Source organism: Capra hircus, chromosome 27 (assembly GCF_001704415.2).
Source record: "Capra hircus breed San Clemente chromosome 27, ASM170441v1, whole genome shotgun sequence".
Lineage (NCBI taxonomy): Eukaryota > Metazoa > Chordata > Mammalia > Artiodactyla > Bovidae > Capra > Capra hircus.
The window spans coordinates 43438629-43462877 of NC_030834.1; the positions used below are offsets into that span (position 1 = coordinate 43438629).

The 24249-nt window shown below is 51.3% G+C and overlaps 1 protein-coding gene across 1 annotated transcript in view; it reads right to left on the reverse strand.

Moving 5' to 3' along the window:
* DLGAP2 (DLG associated protein 2) overlaps positions 1566-24249 on the reverse strand; it is a 275245-nt gene continuing 252561 nt past the window's right edge. The window contains exons 9-13 of the mRNA XM_018042138.1: positions 22587-22672; positions 20511-20926; positions 13832-13923; positions 5119-5271; positions 1566-2900 (exon numbers count right to left, since the gene is read on the reverse strand). Of these exons, the coding sequence (XP_017897627.1) occupies positions 2682-2900; positions 5119-5271; positions 13832-13923; positions 20511-20926; positions 22587-22672 (966 nt within the window). The 3' untranslated portion in view covers positions 1566-2681. The remainder of the gene's footprint in view (positions 2901-5118; positions 5272-13831; positions 13924-20510; positions 20927-22586; positions 22673-24249) is intronic.

Below are 24249 nucleotides of genomic sequence, written 5' to 3' on the forward strand. Positions count from 1 at the left end.
AAGATCGTCTTTTGATGAACTGCACCCACAACATGACAAAATCGATCGCGGGTAGCTGTGTGCTCTGTGCCCTCAGGTGTGGCTGTAACAGCTCGTGTGATGCAGGAACACAAGTAGTATAAACAGTTTTATTTCTCTTTACATGTACAACGTGTAAACATGGCTTATCGTCTGCCTTTCATGACGGGATGTCACCACGAGAACGGCTGTATTGCACTTGGTCGTGTTGCACACACGGTGGCACTCTATCAGACACCGCCGCATGCACACCGCCCCCACCCCCCACAACCTTCTTTGGAACAACATGAATCAAATAGGGCTCGTACATGCTCCCCACCTCCAACCAACAACCGATGTCAAATTTAGTTTAGGTGAATCTGCTCACCTATGGATGGTTCAGGTCAAGAGTTTGGGGGGTTTTAAGATAAAAATATGAGTATACAAAACATAAAAACATTAATCCAAATTCAGTGAGTACTTTTTAGTAGGGATCAGAGAATCTGGGATCTAGAATCATTGTTGTCTAATTTTATAGTTGGTTGATAGCCATTTTGTACAAGTTCAAGGAAATGAGATAAAATCCATCAGCTTCCAGGTGAGGCACACCTGAGGAGGCTGCAAGCACGTATGCATTTTACATCTCCCCTTGTTGGGGAGTCACACCCAATTTCCTGTGGTTATTTCTAGAGGGCTGTTCGTCTTAATAACACATCAAGTCTAAAATGCCAATGCTTGCAAATACATTTGTCTATAACAGAGTATACTAAATATAGGAAGAAGCATCTTTATTGTATACTACTCAGGATTTAGGTATTTATTTAGGTAGAAAAAAATGCTTAGAATACTCTGGGGAAATAGGGCTCATTTATAGAAGAATATTTCAGGGATTTTTTTTTTTTGCATTTTTCAAGGATATACATTCGTACTGATTTTTGCTTCCAAATATATTTTAAGGCTGTTTGGTAAAATATATACCAGATATGAGGTTCCATTTACAGGGTTTTGTTCTTACAGGGACTTCTTAACTACTCAGCTTTAAAAAAGTAAAACTGTGAAGCTAAACATGCTTTGCTATCACCTGTGCTCCTATGAACCCCATGCTTCGTGGAATGTGGACTATGAGGAAAAGAAACGCAGCAGGCGGCAGGCGCCTGCCTGTGCAAGGACCTCACCGGGACTCTCACGCCAGAGGCTGGAGGGCGGTGCGTCTTAAAGTGCGAGTCAAACAGGAAAACAAAGTGCTATGGAGGGGGGGTCTGTGCTGCTGGGCTGGGGGCCTGCACTCCCAGGACTGCGGGGCACACAGCGGCCCGCGGAAACGCTGTGGCCCCTGCTTTTACCTGGAGTCACAGCGAGGACTCTAGTCTGGGGTCAAGTGGGTAAGTCCATGGGCGCTTCCTTTGAGGTGGTGTCTCAACAGACACACAACCATCCAGTTGGAACAATGGTCCCGGCATCTAAATTTAAGGAGATGAATGGGAAACCTTCCATTAGAGACCTTCCTATTTTTCTCTGTGCCAATCAGAATCACGAAAACAAATTACTTTTATGAAAGTCCACAGCTGGAAAGCACAATGTGACCTTTTTTTTTTTTGTCATGTCAAAAACAGGCAAGAAATATATTCTGGACTTCAGCTGTACTGCATAGAACAAAAGAATTCTGGAAAAATACAATGTAAACCACGTTTCTTCTTTACCATTTAAACTGAGATATACTTACCACACACATTCATATTTCTTAAACTTTTTACAGCATCACAACTGTCATTTTAAACAAGCAAATTTTTTTTGTTTTGTTTTGTTTTAAAGGATACCCTGGAAAGTCAACTGATAGAGCATTTGAGAATATATATACATCTATAAAAAAAAATCACATGGAGCATAAAGGGTGAAACTTAAAGACAGAACCGTGGGTGATAGTTTAAGTTACAAAGGGCTAAAAAATAAACGACTCTTTTATCTGATAAGGACAACTGTGTTCTCTTTCTACCCCCTGCTACAGAAGAGTCGGCCTCTCTTAAGACTCTCTGTTTCCGTCTGTCTCTCTCAGTGTGGACGGACACTCAGCTGACTTCTGGCTGTGGAGATGCTGTGCTGAGTTTGCGGTTGGGGGCGGCGGGGGGGGGGGGGACTTCCACCCCAGGTTTCCAGAGAAGCGCGAGGCGGGGAGCTTGGTGGCTGCAGAGACGACTCCTTATCACCACGGACTTGGCGCAGGAACCACGTGAAGGGTCGCCGGGTTCAGGGCACAGGGACCCCAGGCCGCGGGGTGGGGGTCTTCCTTCGCTGCGCTCAAGCTGTAGCACCTTCTCTTGGGGTATCTAATGCCTTGAGAGTGCTGAGACACACCCTTTCACAGTTGTTTGTTATTCTCGCCTCTAATATCACACGATTTTATAAAAATATAAATAACAAAGTGTGAACTGGGTTCCATCTCGAGCGGTTTCCTCGACCCCCTCTGGGAACAGAGGGGTGCGTCAGGGGTCCCCACGCCGCTCCGGCCCCGGGGGTGGGCATCCGGGCTGTCTGGGAGAAGTCGCTGTGGCCGGGAGCTCGGGCGTCCGGGCGCTCCAGGGTGTTTATGGCACAAACATGAAGGCGGGGCGGACTCGCTGGAGGAATGAGACGGGAGTGACTGGGCGGTGGCGCTCTGCGGCTAAGGCTCCGCGGGGCGGCCCGCCCTAGAGCCGCGTCTGGGCCTCGGGGATGTAGATCTCGATGCTGTCGGCCCGCTCGCTGGCCGAGCTCTGGCGGAAGGACGCCGCCCTCTTGGCCGCCGCCAGCCGCCTCCGCGCCTCCTGCCGCTGTCTGTCCGGCAGGTCCAGAGACTTCTCTCTGGTGATGGGGAGTTTCCCTCTGGGGGGCTTCTTTGGTATTGGAGGGGGGACCTTTCTTTCTTCCTGAAAAGCATCGCAAGTCAAGAGTGGGGGTCAGAGCAGCCTGGCCCTCCCCACCACCCACCCCCTCCCACCCCCACGGGGCTGTGCCCTGCCCGCCGGGCCTGCGGTGCCGCCCGGTTCCCCGGGCAGGAAGCTTCTGGGCACGTGAACCTGGGCCTCGGTCTTGGTCTTGGCACCATTCTGACCCCAGGGCTGGTGAACGCTCCCTCACAAACGCACACCCGCTCACCTTCACGGGGGCCTGCACAACGGCCCCTGACAGCTGGAGACTCTAATCTGTTCAACAGACTGCAAGGTCCAAGGACATGGAAACCACAAGTCCTCTGCCACGGGCCTCAGATCCCTCGACATTAACTACCTACGGCTTTTCACTTGCATGGGAATCGGATGTGAATAACTGGCGCTGACTCTCAGCTCGTGTTCTACAACCACAGCCCCAAGATCCGAGCACGCCTTTTCCAGAAAGAGAGACTGCCCAATCCCGCAGCAAAGGAACACGGGGAGCTGGCAAGCGCCCCGGCCACGGGAGAGGCCTGCGTCCCGCCTGGCGCCCTCTGTCTGCTGGGCCGGGATCACACAGCAGACCGGCCCAGGCGGGAGGGACGGGTCCTTGCTGGAAAGGGGCGTGGCCTTTTCTGAGCACATGCCCAGCTGCTGGGGGAAACCTTCATCAGTCCTTTCCCTTTCAGCCTCTAAAAGGACCCGAAGGCACCAGGGTGCCCAGGCCTGGCCACCATGGCGGGTTCAGTGGACACACGGCAGAACCAGATGTCTGTCCTACTATTTTTGGCAGGAAGATAACCTCGGTGTTTGGAACTTTGTTCTTAGGGCCAGAAGCAATGTCTTTCCCAACTTGATGTACGGGGTCATTCGGGGTAATTACTTTGCCAAGACTTCCAGCTATTCCAGAATGTAACTCCTGCCCTGAGTGGGGGACTGTACTTGTCTCTTTGCACGCCTTAGGGGCCTCTGAAACACGCAGCAGTGAAACCAGCCGTTGTGGGAGCCTCCACTCACACTGTGAGTCTGCACAGGCTCACAGCCGTCCTGTGGCGGGGGGTGGGGCGGTGGCCCCGCAGATCTGCAAGGACCTGGGCCCCGGGGTCAGGACGCCGAGCTCAGGCTGCGTTCCAGGGCTGCTCGCCTCCTGGACAGGGTGCCGCAGGGCACCATGTTCACTCTGAGGACTACCCACTACATAGAGCTGGGTTGAGGGTGATATTAGTGGTCAGGTACAGAAGAATGGAAAATGGGAAAGGCTTTCACGTATCTTCAGACTAGTTTAAAAGTTGGATTTTTAGTGGTTTCCTAGAATAACATTTTCACTGGGAATTATTACTTATGATTGCCTTCATTCACGACCAAACCATAGACCTCCTGGACTTGCTCACGCACAACCTGGTTGTTTGCACGCCCCTCTGCCCCCGTGTCTGCGATGACAAGGGCTTCATCAGCACCTGCGATCATGCGATGGTCTCCAGCCTGGACCACAGGAGGCATGTTTTAGGGAAAAAGGATGATGATGGTTTGCGTGCTAATTATCTAGATGTACACCCTCGGCTACTCCCGTGTCCCAAAGTATCTTGGATCAATTGTCTTTGTTATTTTGATTGACAATGTCTGTCTAAGAAAATCAGATTATGATTCTGGAGAACTTCTATAAGATGCGTCAGGAAGTCAATGTCTTTATAGCTAATTCACACTTATTTCTCAGCCCTAGAGAAGATGATACCTAAAGGGAAGAGCTGAAATCACACGTCAAACTTAATGGGCATTTTCAACCTATCTCAGGGCCAGCTCTATAGGAAGTGTACATCCTTGAAGTGTTCAGTAAAGTTAACAGTGTTTCTCGTCTCCACAGGCATCACTGTAAGCAACCTGAAGCCTCCTGTGGGAACCACCACAGTGCAGTCCACACAGAGGGTGGCGGCAATGGTAATAATTCAGAGGACAGGGCATGACAGGAAATGCGACTTCGAATTCACATGTGGGTTCTGTTGGTGTCTTCTCGGAATTGTCAGCAAGAAAGGGACTTCCTATATGTGCTGATGACTCCAGCACCCTGGCTGTGCACACATGGGTCTAGGTGTGATATCAGATCCTGCCCTGTTAACCGCACACTGAGACACGCATGCTAACGTGGCACTTGGAGCACGTGCAGGGAGTGTGGGCAGGGACGGGGCGGTGGGCTCTGTGTGGGGATGCAGCAGGGGCTTACCTTCCTCTCCGGGGACTCGACCACCTTCCAGTCGCTGAGTTTCAGCTGGTGCAGCTCGTCGAACTTCATGCTGACGTCCTGAACGGACAGCTGCAGCATGTCCCAGTAGCCGGCCAGATCCTGGGAAGTGGGCCTGGGCATAGCGCTGGGGTCCTGCCGGACACGGGCACAGTTAGAGCTGCGGAGACCTCCGGGCGGGGTGGGGTCCAGGAGAAGCCTCCGTAATTCAGAATTGTGTGCACATGCTCCTGAGGGCCCATGAGGATCTAGTGACAGTTTACATGAGTGTTTGCTGACAGTTAAAAAAATCTGTGATGGAATTTCAGCTGAGCTATTTCAAATCCTAAAATATGATGCTGTGAAAGTGTTGCACTCAATATGTCAGCAAATTTGGAAAACTCAGCAGTGGCTACAGGTCTAGGAAATGTCAGTTTTCATTCCAATTCGCAAAAAGGGCAATGTCAAAGAATGTTCATACTACCACACAATTGCACATGCTAGCAAAGTAACGCTCAAAATTCTCCAAGTTAGGTTTCAACAGTATGTGAACCCAGAACTTCTACATGTTCAAGGTGGATTTAGAAAAGGAAGAGGAAGCAGAGATCAAATTGATAACACCCATTGGATCATAGAGAAAACAAGAGAATTCCAGAAGAACATCTGCTTCATTGACTATGCCAAAGTCTTTGACTGTGTGGATCACAACAAACTGGAAAATTCTTCAAGAGATGGGAATACCATGACACCTGACCTGCCTCCTGAGAAACCTGTATGCAGGTCAGGAAGCAACAGTTAGAACTGGGCATGGAATAACAGTCTGGTTCAAAAGTCAGGAAAGGAGTACATCAAGGCTGTATATTGTCACCCTGCTTATTTAACTTAAATGCAGAATACATTAAGAGAAATGCTGGGCTGGATGAAGTACAAGCTGGAATCAAGATTGTCAGGGGAAATATCAATAACCTCAGATATGCAGACAACACCACCCTTGTGGCAGAAAGTGAAGAGGAACTAAAGAGCCTCTTGATGAAAGTGAAAGGTGAGAGTGAAAAAGCTGGTTTAAAACTCAACATTCAAAACCTAAGATCATGGCATCTGGTCCCATCACTTCATGGCAAATAGATGGGGAAACAAGGGAAACAGTGACAGACTTTATTTTGGGGGGCTCCAAAATCACTGCAGATGGTGGCTACAGCCTTGAAATTACAAGGCCCTTGCTCCTTGAAAGAAAATCTATGACTAACCTAGACAGCATATTAAAAAGCAGAGGCATTACTCTGCCAACAAAGGTCCATTTAGTGAAAGTTATGGTTTTTCCAGTAGTCATGTATGGATGTGAGAGTTGGACCATAAAGAAAGCTGAGCGCTGAAGAATTGATGCTTTTGAACTGTGGTGATGGAGAACTCTTGAGAGTCCCTTGGACTGTGAGGAGATCAAACCAGTCCTTCCTAAAGGAAATCAGTCCTGAATATTCATTGGAAGGACTGATGCTGAAGCTGAAGCTCCAATACTCTGGCCACCTGATGTGAAGAGCCAACTCATTAGAAAAGACCCTGATGCTGGGAAAGATTGAGGGCAGAAGGAGAAGGGGCCGACAGAGGATGAGATGATTGGATAGCATCACCAACTCAATGGACATGAGTTTGAGCAAGCTCTGGGAAATGGTGAAGGACAGGGAAGCCTGGTGTGCTGCAGTCTGTGGGGTCTCTAAGAGTTGGACATGACTGAGCAATTGAACAACAACAAATCTGAAAAGTCTGTGTTCTGTGTGATTCCAACGGTAGGACATGCTGGAAAGGGCACATCTATGGAGACAGTAAAAAGATGAGAGGTGGCTAGTGGCTGAGGGAAGACAAGGGGTGACCAGGGGGAGCACAGAGGATTCTCAGGACGGTGAGACCGCTCTGCATGTCACTGTCCCGGTGGACACATGTCATATATTTGTCTAAATCCACAGACTGTCCCAACACCAAGAGTGAGCCCTGATGGAAACCACGAACGCATAGTGGTGGGGCTGGTGTGTGGCAACAGGGAGTACATGGCATTTTCTCTGTATTTTTCACCCAGTTTTGCTGTGAATCTACAATGGCTGAAAAAACATCTATGAACATGGTTGAAAAATGGGCAGAGGATATGTCTTCCAGGAAAGACATACAGATGGCCACTGGGCACATGAAAAGATGCTCGGTATCACTAATCAGCAGAGAAATGCACAGCAAAACCACAGTGAGGTGTCACCTGCCACCTGTCCCAGTGGCCATCATCAGACAGGGAGTTGCGAGGTTTCGAGGATGCAGAGAGAAGGCAGCCCTTGTGCGCTGCTGGTGGGAACACAGACTGGCGCAGCCGCTATGGAGAACACTATGGAGTAGCCTCACAAACTCAACATGCAGCTAGCACACGACCCAGGGGTGCCCTCCTGGGTATTATCCGAAGAAAACGACAAGACTAATTCAGACACACGCACCTCCACATTCACTGCCAAACTATTTACAATCGCCGAGACGTGGAAGCAGCCGAAGTGTCCTTCAGCAGAGAGGATGTCATGCATATATATAGTGAAATACTACTCCAGTGTAACAAAGAATGCAATCTTGAAACCTGCTATAACATGTACGTCAGACAGAAGAAGACAAATGCTGTATGACTTCACTTGTATGTTGAACCTAAAAATGAAAAACAAATGAACAAACGTAACAAGACGGAAACAGTCAGACACAACAGGTGTGCGCAGAGGGGACTGGGGATGGGGGTGAGAAGTGAGTTCAGGATAAGGAGGTACGGACTGCCAGCTGCAAAATAAGGGAGTCCTGGGAATGAAACTTACGGTGTGGGGAATGCAGGAGTAACTGTGTAGCCTCTTTGTAAGGTGACATATTCTAACCAGACTTATCATGTTGATCAGTTTGCAACATCAGATCACTATGCTGTATGTCAGGAACTAACATGGTGCTGCATTTCAAAAACCACAAAAGCACACTCATAGAAAAAGGGACCAGATTTGTGGTTACTAGAGGTAGGGGTGGGGTGGGAGGAGGGGGAATGCGATGAAGGTCGCCGAAGGCACGAACTTCCAATAACAGGATGAACCAATGCTAAGAATGTGAGGTACAGCATGGTAAATACAGTCAGCATTGCTGTTCCTTACATATGAAAGCTGTTAAGACAGCAAATCCTGAAGGCTCTCATCACAAGGAAAATTACCTTTTTCTGCGTCTTTGTGTACCCACAGATGTGATGGATGCTCTCTAAGATTAAGGTGACAGTCACTTCATGATACCAGTCAGATCACGGTGCTGCACTCCTACACTTATCCAGTGCTGCGTGTTAGTTATATCTCAACACAGCTGGGAGGAAATGCTTTCTTAGAACCTGGGGATGGTGGCGCCTGTTAAGGTTTTGATGCCTCGACAGTTCTCGCAGCTGAGGCCCTCTGGTTCTGGGCGCCTGTGGGGTTCCTGGGCAGGGTCTGTGGTGGTGCTGGTGGTGAGGGGCTCTGGGGAGGTGGGGCCTGTTTCCTTCTGTCCTCTGAGGGGTCTCAGCCCTGATTCTGAAGGTCAGAGACACCCCACGTGTGCACCATGGGTGCTGTTGCCCTGGCTTGGAGGGAGGGCTTGGCAGGTCAGGTTCCCGCCCTGGGAGGACAGCTGACGCCACGAGTGGCACACGGGCAGCCAGGGGTGGACGCGGCCCCAGGGCGGGCTCGCTCCTGCGTGCGCTGATCAGGGCGCTGGTCCATTCACGGAGCTTCCCCCCACAGCCCCCTCCTGTCACCCCCACCGGGGCCAGGACTCGACGTGCGAATGCTGGGGACACAGACGTCCAGTCCTAGTCCTATGCCCACACCCACCAGGCCACTCTCTGGGCCCTGTCCACCTGCCCGACGCGACCAGACGGCAGCTGTGCTGACCTGCTGGGAGGGGGTCAGAACCACTGTCCGAGCCACTCGCACACAAAGCCCTCATTTTCTGCTCAGAGTGAGAAGTGCAACCCCGGGCAGTTGTTTACTGTGTGAGGACCATTCTCCACTGAGCCACCAGGGGCGACCTGGTGTGCAGACCGAAGAGCCGGATGGGCAGGTGCAGGGTCGCGCACAGAGTCAGGGTTGGAAGTGGTCGCGTACAGGGTCAGGGCGAGGTGCAGGGTCATGTCAGGGTCAGGGTCATGTCAGGGTCAGAGACAGGCTCAGGGTCAGCTTGAGGTGTAGGGCCAGGGTCATGTCAGGGTCAGATACAGGGTCAGGCTCAGGCTCAGGGTCGGGTCAGGGTCATGTCAGGGTCAGGTGTGGGAGGGTTCGTCAGGTTGCCAGATCTGGCTTGTCACGCGCCTGCCTGAGTTTGAGCACAGCTGCCGCTTATGAAGGAAAACAGTGAAGGCCTTGCTCTGAGCTGTGCCTTGCAGGTGATGGGGTTCGGGGGGACCAACAGGGGCTCCCTGGACGGCTGGGGCTGGCAGGATGCTCCTCCCCCTGACAGTGGGTCCTGAGCCACGTGTCCTCCTCCTGGAGGACGTAGCTGGCACAGCGACCCCTCCTCCCCTCCCCCCCGACCCCGCAAGGGGCACGTGTGAAGGGCCTGCACATATCTGAGGATCACGTTGCCCAAGAGTGAACTCCGGGGTCACTAGGCCTCTGCTCTGGGCCCTGGGGGACAGAGGCCATGGGCATGGTGGACCCCAGCACAGTCAGGGCCTTGCTCTGGGTCCTCTGCTCCTTTCTGGGAGGCGTGGCTATATCTGTGTCCTTGGACACTCCCACACCCTGGTCTGTTTGTAGGCCCCATCTGTCACATCAAGGTGGGCCAGGCCAGTCCCCTCCCCCAGCAAGTGCGCAGAGCTGTCCATCCCTGTTGACTGCACGCAGGGTCCCAGGGTGCTACCTGGCCCCAGCATGGGAGGTCCTGGGACGTGGGCTCAGATGGTCTGTGTTCTAGAACATTCTCTGGGAGCTGTGTGTCCTGAGAAGGGCTGAGGAGAGACCATGGTCTCGTTCAAGTGCAGCGTTAGATCAGTGGTCTGTGTGTGACTCCATCTCTTCCAGCTCCAGGGGTGCGGGGCCACCGGCCCTACGGCCACAGGGGTCCACCTGCTAGTGTCAAGGGCAGGCCCTTCCCAGAGTCCATCCTCAACAGCCAGTGGGTCTGACTCACTCCCTGGGGCCATTCCTTTGTCTTAGAACTAGGGCTGCCAACGAGGACAGTGTGGTTTTTATAAGCAAGGCCCCGCCGGCACTTTCAGCCCCTCTGCTGACGGTCCGCCCAGAGCCCAGCAACCTCCTCCAAGTGCTCTGGGGCTTTTGGTCCAATGGAGAGCGCACGAAAAGGAAGCGGTCATGCCAGACCTCTTATGAACACAAAGTGCAATCTGACGTGTGTAAGAGGTGTCAAGGATGTGAAGCTGGATAATTCTCAGGTCTAATACCCCAGCTGCATCTGGCAGAGAAGACGTGCATTGCTTACAGCTGGAAGACCATTAATGTGCTGCACGGAGGTTCCTGAAGACGCGGACAACCCTCCCATCGGCTCAGCAGAACAGGGACCACGCCCCCTGGTGGCCTTGGTCAGTCCTGAGAGATGGCGATGGGGTGGGGCTGGGGCTGGGGCTGGGGGTAGGACACGCCTGGGGGACGGGAGAGCCGAGTGTTTCTACAACTGCATGTTCCTTTGAGGGACCCTAAGCCTGCCTGTTCCCCGCTCTTAAATGTTGATTATAACTTCACGGCATAGGCGGCCAGGTGCTAACGCTTTAAATCTCATGATGAACTTGAATGGGATTAATGGAAAATATTGGAGAAAACATTCTCTTTAATGATCCTGATGAAAAGGGATGAATTGGCAACTCTGACGTGCTAGGCTGCCTCCATGTGGAAGAACATGCTGCAAACTCACAGGCCTCCATGTGAATTTAAGAACGGAGCAAAACAAGGTCGAGACCCCGTGAACCGATGCTTTTGTGTTAATGAAGATGTGTGGTCTGAAAGAGGTCAGTTGTATGGATTATAAATAGAAATACATAAAAGAGGTTGTAAAGTAGTGTGAATACCATTGAGCTATTACTCTTCAATGACTTTCTCCAAATAATTATTGTTTCTCCAAAATAATATTGGTGAGTACTTTCTTTGGTCAGATAAGGAAAAGTATGTGTGTAATGATACATATTTATATTTATTGATAGACAGAGTGCCTGATGAACTATGGACAGAGGTTTGTGACATTGTACAGGAGACAGGGATCAAGACCATTCCCATGGAAAAGAAATGCAAAAAAGCAAAATGGCTGGCTGAGGAGGCCTTACAAATAGCTGTCAAAAAGAGAGAAGCGAAAAGCAAAGGAGAAAAGGGAAGTTATAAGCATCTGAATGCACAGTTCCAAAGAATAGCAAGAAGAGATAAGAAAGCCTTCCTCAGGGATCAATGCAAAAAAATAGAGGAAAACAACAGAATGGGAAAGACTAGCGAGCTCTTCAAGAAAATGAGAGATACCAAGGGAACATTTCATGCAAAGATGGGCTTGATAAAGGACAGAAATGGTATGGACCTAACAGAAGCAGAAGATATTAAGAGGTGGCAAGAATACACAGAAGAACTGTACAAAAAAGATCTTCACGACCTAGATAATCATGATGATGTGATCACTCGTCTAGAGCCAGACATCCTGGAATGTGAAGTCAAATGGGCCTTAGAAAGCATCACTACGAACAAAGCTAGTGGAGGTGATGGAATTCCAGTGGAGCTATTTCAAATCCTGAAAGATGATGCTGTGAAAGTGCTGCACTCAATAGGCCAGCAAATTTGGAAAACTCAGCAGTGGCCACAGGACTGGAAAAGGTCAGTTTTCATTCCAATCCCAAGGAAAGGCAATGCCAAAGAATGCTCAAACTACCGCACAATTGCACTCACCTCACATGCTAGTAAAGTAATGCTCAAAATTCTCCAACCCAGGCTTCAGCAATATGTGAACTGTGAATTAATGATGTTCAAGCTGGTTTTAGAAAAGGCAGAGGAACCACAGATCAAATTGCCAACATCTGCTGGACCATGGAAAAAGCAAGAGAGTTCCAGAAAAACATCTATTTCTACTTTATTGACTATGCCAAAGCCTTTGACTGTGTGGATCACAATAAACTGTGGAAAATTCTGAAAGAAATGGGAATATCAGACCACCTGACCTGCCTCTTGAGAAACCTGTATGCAGGTCAGGAAGCAACAGTTAGAACTGGACATGGAACAACAGACTGGTTGCAAATAGGAAAAGGAGTACGTCAAGGCTGTATATTGTCACCGTGCTTATTTAACTTATATGCAGAGTACATCATGAGAAATGCTGGGCTGGAAGAAACACAAGCTGGAATCAAGATTTCTGGGAGAAATATCAATAACCTCAGATATGCAGATGACATCACCCTTATGGCAGAAAGTGAAGAGGAACTAAAAAGCCTCTTGATGAAAGTGAAAAAGGAGTGAAAAAGTTGGCTTAAAGCTCAACATTCAGAAAACGAAGATCATGGCATCTGGTCCCATCACTTCATGGCAAATAGATGGGGAAACAGTGGAAACAGTGTCAGACTTTATTTTTGGGGGCTCCAAAATCACTGCAGATGGTGACTGCAGCTATGAAATTAAAAGACGCTTACTCCTTGGAAGAAAAGTTATGACCAACCTAGATAGCATATTGAAAAGCAGAGACATTACTTTGCCAACAAAGGTCCATCTAGTCAAGGCTATGGTTTTTCCTGTGGTCGTGTATGGATGTGAGAGTTGTACTGTGAAGAAAGCTGAGTGCCGAAGAATTGATGCTTTTGAACTGTGGTGCTAGAGAAGACTCTTGAGAGTCCCTTGGACTGCAAGGAGATCCAACCAGTCCATCCTAAAGGATATCAGTCCTGGGTGTTCATTGGAAGGACTGATGCTGAGGCTGAAACTCTGATACTTTGGCCACCTCATGCGAAGAGTTGACTCACTGGAAAAGACCCTGATGCTGGGAGGGATTGGGGGCAGGAGGAGAAGGGGATGACAGAGGATGAGATGGCTGGATGGCATCACTGACTCGATGGACGTGAGTCTGAGTGAACTCTGGGAGTTGGTGATGGACAGGGAGGCCTGGCGTGCTGCGATTCATGGGGTCAAAAAGAGTTGGACACGACTGAGTGACTGAACTGAACTGAACTGAATATTTATATATGTAAGTATTCATGTTAGAATACATATATGTGTATACAACGCATATATATATTCCCTTTGATTTTCAGGAAGATCAGAACCAAGTTTAGTGGCAACCGTGCTCCTAGCTTGGTCCCTGGTATTTCGGCTCAGTCCTGACTGTGACGTAAAGCCGAGACTGCCCCTGGAATCCCCTGCCGGCCTCTCTGTGTGGTTGCTCGTGTGTCTCTACAGGAGCCACCTCCTGGTGCCCCTGTCACCGTGTCATCCCCACGACATGATGCACACCTGGCCCCCTGCCTGGGGTCCCCAGGGGCAGGCTGGTGGCCAAGAACACTCTCACGGCTGGGAGCCCGCCGCCCTCTGCCCACCATGCCCCTCCCTCGCCCACAGCCGAGGCCTCTCTGCTTTGGCCCCCGGAGCTGTGCGCGTCCCCATCCTTCACCAGGCCGTGCTCCCACAGCGGTCCTTCACAGCGGACAGGGCAGAGGTGAGGGCAGAGAGAGTGGACGCCTAGCCTGCTGACCCACGCCCGAGGGTCTCGAGGGGGCACTCACCATGTTCTGCTGGCAGAGCCAGTAAAACTGCTGGAACTTCTGGGACATCAGCAGCTGGGCGCTCCCCACGGCACTCCGGATCTTGCCGAGGACTGTGGACACACACAGGGTTACGGGCGGGTCGGTGGGGGCCAGGAGAGGGGCGCCACGCGAGGTGGCCTTCCCGCCGCGGCTCCAGGTCCCCGCGTGCGTGAGGTCGTGTCTGACTGCGGCTCCACGGACTGTCCCCCCCCAGGCGCGCCTGTCTGTGGGATTCTCCAGGCAAGAACACTGGAGGGGGTCGTCATGCCGTCCTCCAGGGGATCTTCCCTACTCAGGGATCGAACCCTCGCCTCCTGCGCTGGCAGGTGGGCTCTTTACCACTGAGTCACCTGGGACGCCGTTATCCTCGGTCACCGGAGGTGAAAACTTTGAGCTTACTGTGTGGAACGGCCACCAGTTGAGCCCTCTTTCCATCTGGTCCATCCTGATTCATGAAGGAAATTCAAAGATGACCAAATACTGACTATTGGGACACCTCAGTGTGGGGGGAAATTTACCTTTGAAAGGTCCTCCAGCCCACCCAGCCCTCCGGGGGTCAGTTGGGTGGCAGGGACCCTGGCCCCTCACATCACCCCGCTGACCCCTGGGAGGGTGCGTGAGGACATCCTGCCTCAGGCACCTGGGGGCCAGCTCACCAGGGCTGTCAGGAGCAGCGAGGGTCCGTTTGATCTATGAATGATCTCAAGTTGTAAGAACTTAATTAATCAAAGGGTGCTTTAAAAAAGTAAGTAATACAGCTTTGTCAGTGGAAAGGATTTAACCACTTACTGGATAGTTGTGATGACTTAGGGATTCGAACTGGGCAAAAGAAAGATTTCCAGCATGAAAACTTTGGGAACCTCCCCCCCCCACCTACTCCCTGCATGTGCCTCCTCACATCCCATCATTCTGACCCAGTCCTGGCCTGTGTGAACATCATCATTATTTCAGAAATAACAGCTTTGTGAGACCCCAACTCCCATGATTCTCAGAGGCACTTAGGAATCCGGAGGCAAACGCTTCTGGCCTCTGTACCTGGGCCCTTGTCTCTGGGGTTTGGTCTAAGCGGCCATCCCCAGCTACTCCCCTCTGCGGGCAAGTGTGTCCTCTCTTGAGTCCCCTTCAAGACCTGCACAACACAGATAACAACCAGCTACACAGAGCCCCTGACGTCCCACGTGGGTCCAGCGTGTCTCCAGCCCGGGGAAGACGGGAGCCTCCAAGACAAAGATCTTAGCCTGGAGCTCGTCTAGCATGAAGCGACGCTGAACCGTCACCACCAACAGAGTGTTTCAGTACTTGTGGGTTGTCGACCCTGGGACATTCCTGAGGTTCAGTCTGGAGAAGAGCCCAAAGGGAGGAACCTTCAGCATGTGGGTCACTTGGCGGGGGTCTGGGTATGGGCAGACTCATGGGGTGAGGGGCGGGGCCTGAGACCTGGCATTTCCACAGGGGTGCAGCCCACATCCAGAGAGGTAAACTCAGTTTCTCTAGCTTTCTCCCCAGTTTCCCCAAACATTCCTAATTTTGATAGGCAGCCTCCAAAATAATGAGTTGAGACTCATTTGGGGTGAGCTAGAAACTGGCCTCAAGGACTCTGACTCCTGGGCCACAAGCCACTGAGACCCTGGTTCCTGGCCTCCCCCGGGGGGTGGGGCTCACGGACACAGTGGGGGCCTCGGTGAACAGGCGGCCAAGGGCTACGAACTGGAACCGGAGTCCTCGAAATCAAACGTGTCTGTGAGGGGTGCCGAGGACGCGTCCTACTGGGACAGGAAGCAGCCATGGAACAGGAGGCCCGGGGCACTGTTGTGCTTCCAGGGTGAGTGTGTTCATCCCGGGGTGCCCTCCTGGGGTCGGGGAGGGGGTTAATGGCCTGACTCGCTCCTGAGTTTGCCTGCAATTTCTGACTTGTCTGGATTGCTGTTCCCCAAAGCTTGACTGAAGACTTGCACACACAGCGAACTTGAAACAAAGTAGCGCCAGCACCTCTGCTCTGTCACTTGGGATCACCAGCTCTGGGTGTGTGTCCTTCTGACCCTCTTGGAGATGAGCTATAGTCAGCACCTCCTTCGCCAGCACGCTGCACAACCACAGAGCCATAGCCCTTCCTAAGAAACCAACAGTTCCTTAATATCACCCAATTCTCGGTTGCTTCTAAAATGTGAAGAAGAATTAAAACTGTAACTTTCAATACCAGTGAGTTCACTAGATAACACCGCAGCATCCTTTCAGACTTAAACGAAACAGAAAGCCGTCTTGTCAGCGTCCTGATGCCTGCAGCCCGCTGCAGGGGGGCTTGGCCCCTGGTCCCCTGGCCTGCTCATCTCCCCCATCTCTGGGCAGTGGAGGGGACACAGGGCAGGAAGGCAGAGGGGCTGGAGCACGGCCTGCAAGGGCTGAAAATACTTCCCACCTGGTTCACACTTTGGCCCCCAAACTGAACACGTTAGATTTCCACTTGTAAACCCTTGTAACTTGCAGGACTGACGAAAACCTTTAAAGAGACTTGTTTTAACCAAACGGTCACTGTAGGAATATATAGACGTGCTGATGCTGCTGCTAAGTCGCTTCAGTCGCGTCCGACTCTGTGCGACCCCATAGACGGCAGCCCACCAGGCTCCCCCGTCCCTGGGATTCTCCAGGCAAGAACACTGAATCACATATAAATGCATTTTTTTTTTTCACTGATGCTATGCTTCCTGAAGTGGTAATTAAAAAGTCAGTCAGTTAAACTAAACAGCATTCTAAGTGGCACAAAGTAAAAAAAGCAAAAAGAAACTCCCCCAAATAGTGTGCTTTCTGAAATAAAAGTTTCCAGAGCCACAAACATCTTCCTCCACAGGTTCATAAGAAAGATGAACAGCACGAGGAACTCAGCAGTGGGGTCGTCTATGAGGTGTGACATCCTCAGCGTCTGTGACGCTGGAGTTTTAGTCCCCATTCTTCATAGCCTTCTTAAAATGCACCTCAATGGAAGTATTAATATACAGTACTTCAGTTAATAAACTTTAGCACAACAGGGATAGGGGGTGATGTCTGGGTGTTGATTTACTATAGAGGAGACTTATTATAAAGGGTATACATTGATTATCGCTCGAGAGAGGTAAGGAAAGTCAGAGTGTAGCTAATGGCCTGACGGCTAATGGCAGGGGATTTGCGCTCATCAATGTGGATGGTTCTATCTGATACCTATAATGTAAATAATAGCCTCCCATAATCGCAAAGAATTTGAAGCAAAAATTCAATTTATTCTTTTCCACTATCCTTCTCTAATTCTGTCACAGTTTAGCCACTTTCTTTCAAGAGCTACAGATATGGGCTCATGCTCATCAGAATGGAAATTTACGAAGAACCTGAGCCAACCCCGGCCTCTGATGTGCAGAGAAGTTTGATTAACTGACTTGCTCCTTTATTTTTCACGCCTATTCTACAATTTCCAGCTCCACCTAAACTCACCATGAAGTGCTAGGGCAACACTGACACTATGCTTTTGAAATTCGAGGTGGGCTTTTCTAGAACTTGCACACAGTTTGAGGTGGTCACTTGGAGATCCACGACCGGCGGATCTCGGATTTCCTCCTGACCCAGGCGTGGGGAGGCGCGCGCGCCCACAAATCCCCGGCGAAGCCTCAGGCTTTCTCACCGTCCTGTCTCTCGAGCACACGCTTCCTCTCAGGCTCGGTTTACCGCGGCCCGGGCGGCTGGGGTGGCCCGCGCGCTGACCACACCCTCAGCTGTCAGCGGCGGCGGCCTTGGGCTCGCGGGGTGACCGGGCGGGGCCCCCGGCCGGAAGCGGCGGCGCTTAGAGCCGTCCCCGCTGCTGGCCTTCAGTGTGCGGACTCCCGGGCAAACCGCAGGCCCAGGGCAGTCTCCCTGTGGCCCGACCTCCTCACCCGCCTTGGTCCCCGAGTCCCCCGTCACTGTGATTACCGCCGACGGCACCCTGCCCGAGCCGGACGCCTCCCCACCCAGAGAGCGTGGCACCTCCAGGGAAGGAGGCCTGGGAGACCCGCCGCGAGCGTCGAACCCCAGCTCTGCAAATAACGTGGCGACTGAGGATGGGGGACCCTCAGATGATGATGTTTCCCAGTGCTGTGCTGAGATCTTCAGATCAGCAGCTCTGGGGCAGAGTTGTTCTGGGGCAGGAGAACAGCCCAGCACCTCCCCAAAGACCCAGGGCTCAGTTCCCCAGGCCATTCATCTTTTTACAAACCTGCTGAGTAAGATCTTTGTGGCTCTGGAAACTTCTATTTCAGAAAACATACCTTTTTTATTTTTTTGCTCTTACTTTATGCCACTTACCCATTCGGTTTAACATAATTAACACAAAACCCACGAAACACTAGTGTAGTGGTGGTTTACAGCCCCTGCAGAGCGTCCATCTAGGCTTCAACCTGCTTTAACACGACTCAACTTGTACCAGTATTAACGGTTCTCATGATGTTTCTATTAACCATAGAGAGCTGAGTGAATCTGATTTGTTCGATCAATTCAGTGAGCTGTGTTTATAAAATAATAGCTTGGGAGAAAAGTTATCTCACATAATGGAAATTTCAATATTCGGAGCTCAGGGTTTTGGTTCAACAGCCATTTAATTTAATCTTCGCTTTTTAAAAGGACTGTAACCAAGGACTGTGTACCTGTTCCTAAAGTGAGGGGTGGAATGGAAAGTTACCTTACCTTTAAGCATTACTAGGGAATCACTCAAACGTGACCAATACGGTGCCCGGTTAATGTGTGGAGCATGCAGTTGAGATTCAGATTAAGTGTTCTCTCACCTTTGCCACAAAAAATAAAGCTGGGTAATTAAGAAATTGAGAAAAATCACAGAAAGGCTCGGATAGACCTGTTCGCTGCTCTTTGCATCCAAGGCTCCTAGAGATGTGATTTCACGTTGTTATGAAACTGGTGGGAAGACGCTGCAGAGTCCCGGTGACTGAGTTGCTGTCGGTGGGAGGGGCCCCACGCCTGGCTGAGGGCAGTGTCAGGGCACACGGGGTTTTATACGCTGTGCTGTGTAGAGGCATGAGTAGGGGTGGAAGCACCCTGTGCATGAAGACTGCCCCCCTTCCCCCTTCCTCCTTCGGACTCCCGCCGCTGAGGCTTCTGCTGGACACTGCCAGCGGATGCTCAGCGCATCTGGGCAGTGCCAGAGGACAGTCAGCACATCCGGGTGCCGCCGGTGGATGGTCAGCACGGCCGGGCACTGCTGGGAGACGGTCAGTGTATCAAGTGTGATTGCCCAGGAGCCTAAGAAGGAGCAGAGCTCCAGGAAAACGCAAAGCCGTCCCCACCTTTGAGAAGGGCGTGTGCCCATGTGCATGTCCCCAGGGATGACAGAGCCAGGGACTTCGGGAGGTCGGGACCAAGCTCCCCACCGCAGGGGCAGAGTCCAAGTCTGAGGGAGGGCCTTCCTGGAGGGTCTCCGGCCTGGCTTTCTGCCCCTGCTCGTGCCCTGATATTGGCCCGCCTGCCCGACTAGTCTACCTGCCTTCAAGGTCCGCCCAGATGCTGCCGCCACCGGGAAGACTTCTCAGACTGCCCTGCTGGCAGCATGTGCCGGACTTCGGGGTGTCGACAGCACTGTGCACTGCTCTCAGCACAGGCACTTCCTCACTCACTGTAAATGCCTCTGTCCTGGTCTTACCCATGCTGAGGTCCCTGCAGTGTCTGTGCGGCACGCTCATCAGTGTCTCCACCTGCAGTCTCTGGGACGGCTCCTAGCATGTGCTCAGCAAATGCCTGCTGGGGCTTTACAGGACACAGAGTCCAGGAGAAGATCCCAAAGTGCAAAAAAGGTGAAAAAGAGAAATGCAGCTGACGGACAGCAGAAACTCCCTTTCCTCTGCCCGGCTGGAGGAGAAACGTGTTCTCCAGAGGCTGGTAATAAGACAACAACCACCTAGGTGACAGGATCTTACTGCGGATCTGGGTCACTGCAGATCATCCAATCACACACAGGATGATCACGGCATTACTTCCAGGATGTTCCCGACCACCCCCGTGACAAGAAAATCATAACTTATCATGACAAGGCTTCAGCGCTGGGGACTTTTAATGTCACCTCTTAATTTCCAGGGTCTGAGGCACAAGCCGAGTGTGTATTTTATTGCTCAGGGATCTCTCTGGACCACAAATGAGGGTGACGGATTCAGAGAATCAGAGTGAAGTAAATGGCCAGGGATAGGGGCACGGCGTTTTCTGAACAGCAGAAGACACTCCCATCACTAGCTAGGGGGTTAGTCACTTACCATCTCTAGCTTTTCTCTGACACAAAGCCAAAGCAGCTTCTTTTGACACGAGACGGTCACGAGTCTAGAAAACGGTTGAACTGTTGTTGCCCATCATCATTGCCAAAATTCAGAGAACCAGCACGTGGACCCTGAGATAACCTGCAGTCCCAAGACCACTGCAGGCCTGAGCCATCCTGCTATCCAGCACACAGCTCGGAACAGAAGGGTGCCCGTCAACATTTCAGCCACCGCTTTTCTGTTCATCCGCTTGCATCTTAGCTTGGGTGGGGTATGCTGGGAGCCCACGCACTTTAATTTACTCAGGGATCAAAGGGATTGTCCTCATGGATTTCATTCGCCACGTACGCATTTATGGAAACCTGGCGAGTGTCTTCAGGCCTCAGGAGACACCTGCCTCTTACCTTCCTCCACGAGGTCGTTCTCCTCAGCTTCCCTCTCCATCTCCTTGCACCAGCCTTCCATCCGCTTCGTCTCCGTGTGCAGCAGCTTCAGGAACCATGCGCCGTCCCTGTGGCACGGAGACACACGCCCGCCGTCCACTGCATCCAGGGATGGCTCCAGCCAGGGGTCGGGAGGGGGCAGGTTGGCAGTGTCCACGGGGGTCCGATAGTCCTCCCGGTAACTGAAGAGCCCCTGGGTCCGGACGGTGCGCACCGCCCCATACTGCGTGGGGGTGCTGGGCTCCGAGTGCCTCTGGAAGGAGGACCCGAACTGCAGGCCCTTGTCCTCCGTGGTGACGTGTCCTGGGAAGCCCTCCAGCTCCAGGTCTGCCTGCACCCCGGCCGTCACGCTGTTGGAGCGTTTGAAGCGTCCGTGTCTGCGGGGGGTGGAGGGGGAGACAGACAGGAGCTTGTCGGAGATGACCCTGAGCTGCAGAGCCCAGCTTACACATCCAGAGCATGCTGGGCCACACTCCAGCCTCGCGTGGAGATGAGTGCTTTCATCTTTGTTATCAGCACACTGGTGTTTCATCTGTGTGAGAGCTTAGTTTGACTTTGCAAAGAATGAAACTCTAACTTTAACTTTTAAGCTTCCATGGCTAAGTGATGCCCACTGAAGACCTAAGTTTACCACAGGCGGCTCAATCTATCCCTGAAACCACTGTCTTGGAGTAGTTACCTGCCTTTCAGAAACACGTGACAGGCTTACACATTTCTGTGTGTATGTATGTAAAATGAAGCCCCACTGCTTCTTTCAAGTACGTAATTCTTTTAAGTAATAACATCTGTGTCTTGTTGCGTTCTGGCGGCTATGCAGATCGTATTTCAGGACATGAGCTTCTTCTCTCTGAATGCTGCAGTAGCATCCGGTTATGTCTTTTATGCAAAATAATGAATCCAAATTCTGACTTCAGCAGGTGTTTAAAAAACATTTTCATTGTATGTATTTAAATGTCACTCATTTCTCATAGCCAGTTACTCAAAGGATTGGCAAGAATGAATTTATAACTGAGCCCAGATTTTGCTGGTGAGAACTGTGTGTGTGTGTGTACGCATGTGCACGTGTGTGCACGTGTGTCTGTATGCATGTCTGTCTGTGTGCATGCTTGTGTTTCTGTGTGACTGTCTATGTGTGCATGTATGTGTACGTGTGTGTCTCTGTGTGTGTGCATGTATGTCTGCACACCTAAACTCTGCCAAGCTACACAAGTTGGCTCCTCACCAACTGGACGCGCAGATGGCAGGCAGCTGTGTGTGCAGCTGGCTAATGGATCTGCCTTCGCTGGAGGCAAAGGCGCTGAGAAGGAGCCACCAGCGGGGACGGGGGGCCACAAGCCCAGGTCCCAGGGTGGAAGATGCGGTTTCTGAGAGGCCCCCGTCCTGGGAAAGCCATTAGTTCCTTGGCAGTCCACATCTTTGCAGGTTGGCCTAAAACCCTCACTGTGGTTTCACTCACCAGGGTTTCAACAACCAGACGCTGCCTGGTGCTCATGATATGATATGCCTATCAAATCTGTCTTTATGAAATTTACAAGATTGCTGTTTTAAATATAAAATAGAATAATCACCCCACCCTTGTTACAAAAACAACACTCTTGTCATGGACTTCTCTGTGCTGGGCAGTGTGAGGGCTTCTTTTGAAGCGTCACCATCCTAAGGATTCTTCAATCTTCTTTCTCTCTCCCTCTCTCTGTGGTTGTACTGTTAACATCCTAAGGTGGGAAAACCTGCGCTGGCTGTATGCGCATCCTTTTCCCCTGTGGGTGAAGGAGTCTGCTGTTCAGAGCTGCCAGTCCCTCTGCTTTCACAGGTGATAAGTTACTTTAGAAAAAGACGAGTCCCCGGCCGCTAGCAGAAACAAGGCTCAGAAGGATGCTAATTTCTACCCGAATGATATCCACTGAATTGGGGCTGGGGATATACGACCCTGTCTCCACGGACGGCATGAACCGGTGATGGCCAGTGCTGTCCAGACGCTGCCATCACGTTTCTAACCCACAGCCCTGCTCAGATGCCCCGGGAGTCGGGGGTGGTTACCGTTTCTCATCTTCCACCTGGATGCCCACCGAGTGGTACTCCCGCAGCCCCCGGCTCTCCGTGTCGGAGTCTGTAGCCGTCTCCACCTAGCGCAACAGAGAACATCTTATTTTAGAACCAAGGCAGGGACCTGGACCAGGGACTATTTGTGTGTGTGTTCATCTGCCATAATTAATTACGCATTTGTGTAATTAACGCAGAGATGCACTTGACCCAAGAAAACGACACCGGGAGGGAAATGCACTCGTGCTGGTGTAATTATGTTGCTTCCGTGTCTCATCAAATTGTGCATGACCCCCTAACTCAGTGCTGAGCCTCCATCGTCTAAATGTATGCAAATAAAATTGCTTTGCTTAGCTTGGGCGAAAACCAAGCTGTGTTGGATTGCATTATGAGAGGACCTGAAAGCTCTTGTCACATCCTGCAGGTACAGCATGAACCAGACAGACCTAACACAACACACGGGCTGCTGAATAGGACGGTGGTGATGACGGCGTCCACGTATGTGACATACCGAAGACCTGAAGCTTTACCAGACCCAGGCAACCCCTCCACCCGCCTCGACACAGCACCGTCTGCTCACAGGATGTGCCCAGGGCAGGGCAATGCCACGACAGAACAGAAAGCGCGCACGCCACACACGGTCCTTACGGTGGCTGCATTTGCCGAGAAGTCTCCCCAAACCCAAGGAAGCATTTGTGGTGCAGCGTTAACTCATGAGAGAACTCTAGTAGCATGCAGCTTCTAAAAATAACCAAAACTCCAGAAGCAAACGACCCTCCCGCTCCCAAACTCTCAGTATGAAAAGTCTGCCCCAGAGGAGTAAATATATGACCTTGAGTAAATATGACTAAACAACCAAAGATTAGTTTAGTCAAATGTTATCCCAGCTTCTATACTGTCCCTTTTCTTTTTTTTTTGCAAGAAAAAGTACCTACTGTCTCAAAAGGTGTTTTGACTCCAGTTCACAAATGTCAAAACTAAACTGTCAAACACATCTTTTCTTAAAAATATTAATGATCGTTGCAAGGGTAACATACAAACCATTAGACGAATAACTGACACCCTCTCCTGCCAGTGATGAGGGGACAGGTGCACTGGGTAATCGCGGCTGGCCAAGTCTTTGTTGCTGGGGGCTGCCGCAGTTTGTGATGAAGAGCAGTTGTGCTGCTAAGAGCCGGTGTTTGTTTTCTGCTGATCCTGCGCCAGGCACTGAGCCAGGAGCAGACAAGTGTTACTACAGCTGGTGCACATGATACCCTGGGTCCAGCCACATGGAACACTGGAGGAATCAGAGAAGGTGAGTAACTTGCTCAGGGGTGCACAGCTCGTAGAGTGCAGAGGCATGCTCAGTATCTGCTGTGGCCAGAATCAACACAGCCATGTGGAGACCTTGCAGCTCCTGGGATGGGGCTGGTCGGGGGCGGCCCTGTGGAGCCTGGGACAGCGGTAGCTCAGCAGTCAAGAAGCCACCTGCAAGGCAGGAGCCTCAGGAGACACGGGTTCAGTCTCCAGGTGAGGAAGATCCTCTGGAGGATGGCATGGCAACCCACTCCAGTATTCTCGCCTGGAGAATCCCACGGACAGAGGAGCCTGGGGTCCATGGGGTCGCAAAGAGCCGGGCACGACTGAAGCGACTTAGCACACACGCACAGGAGGAAAC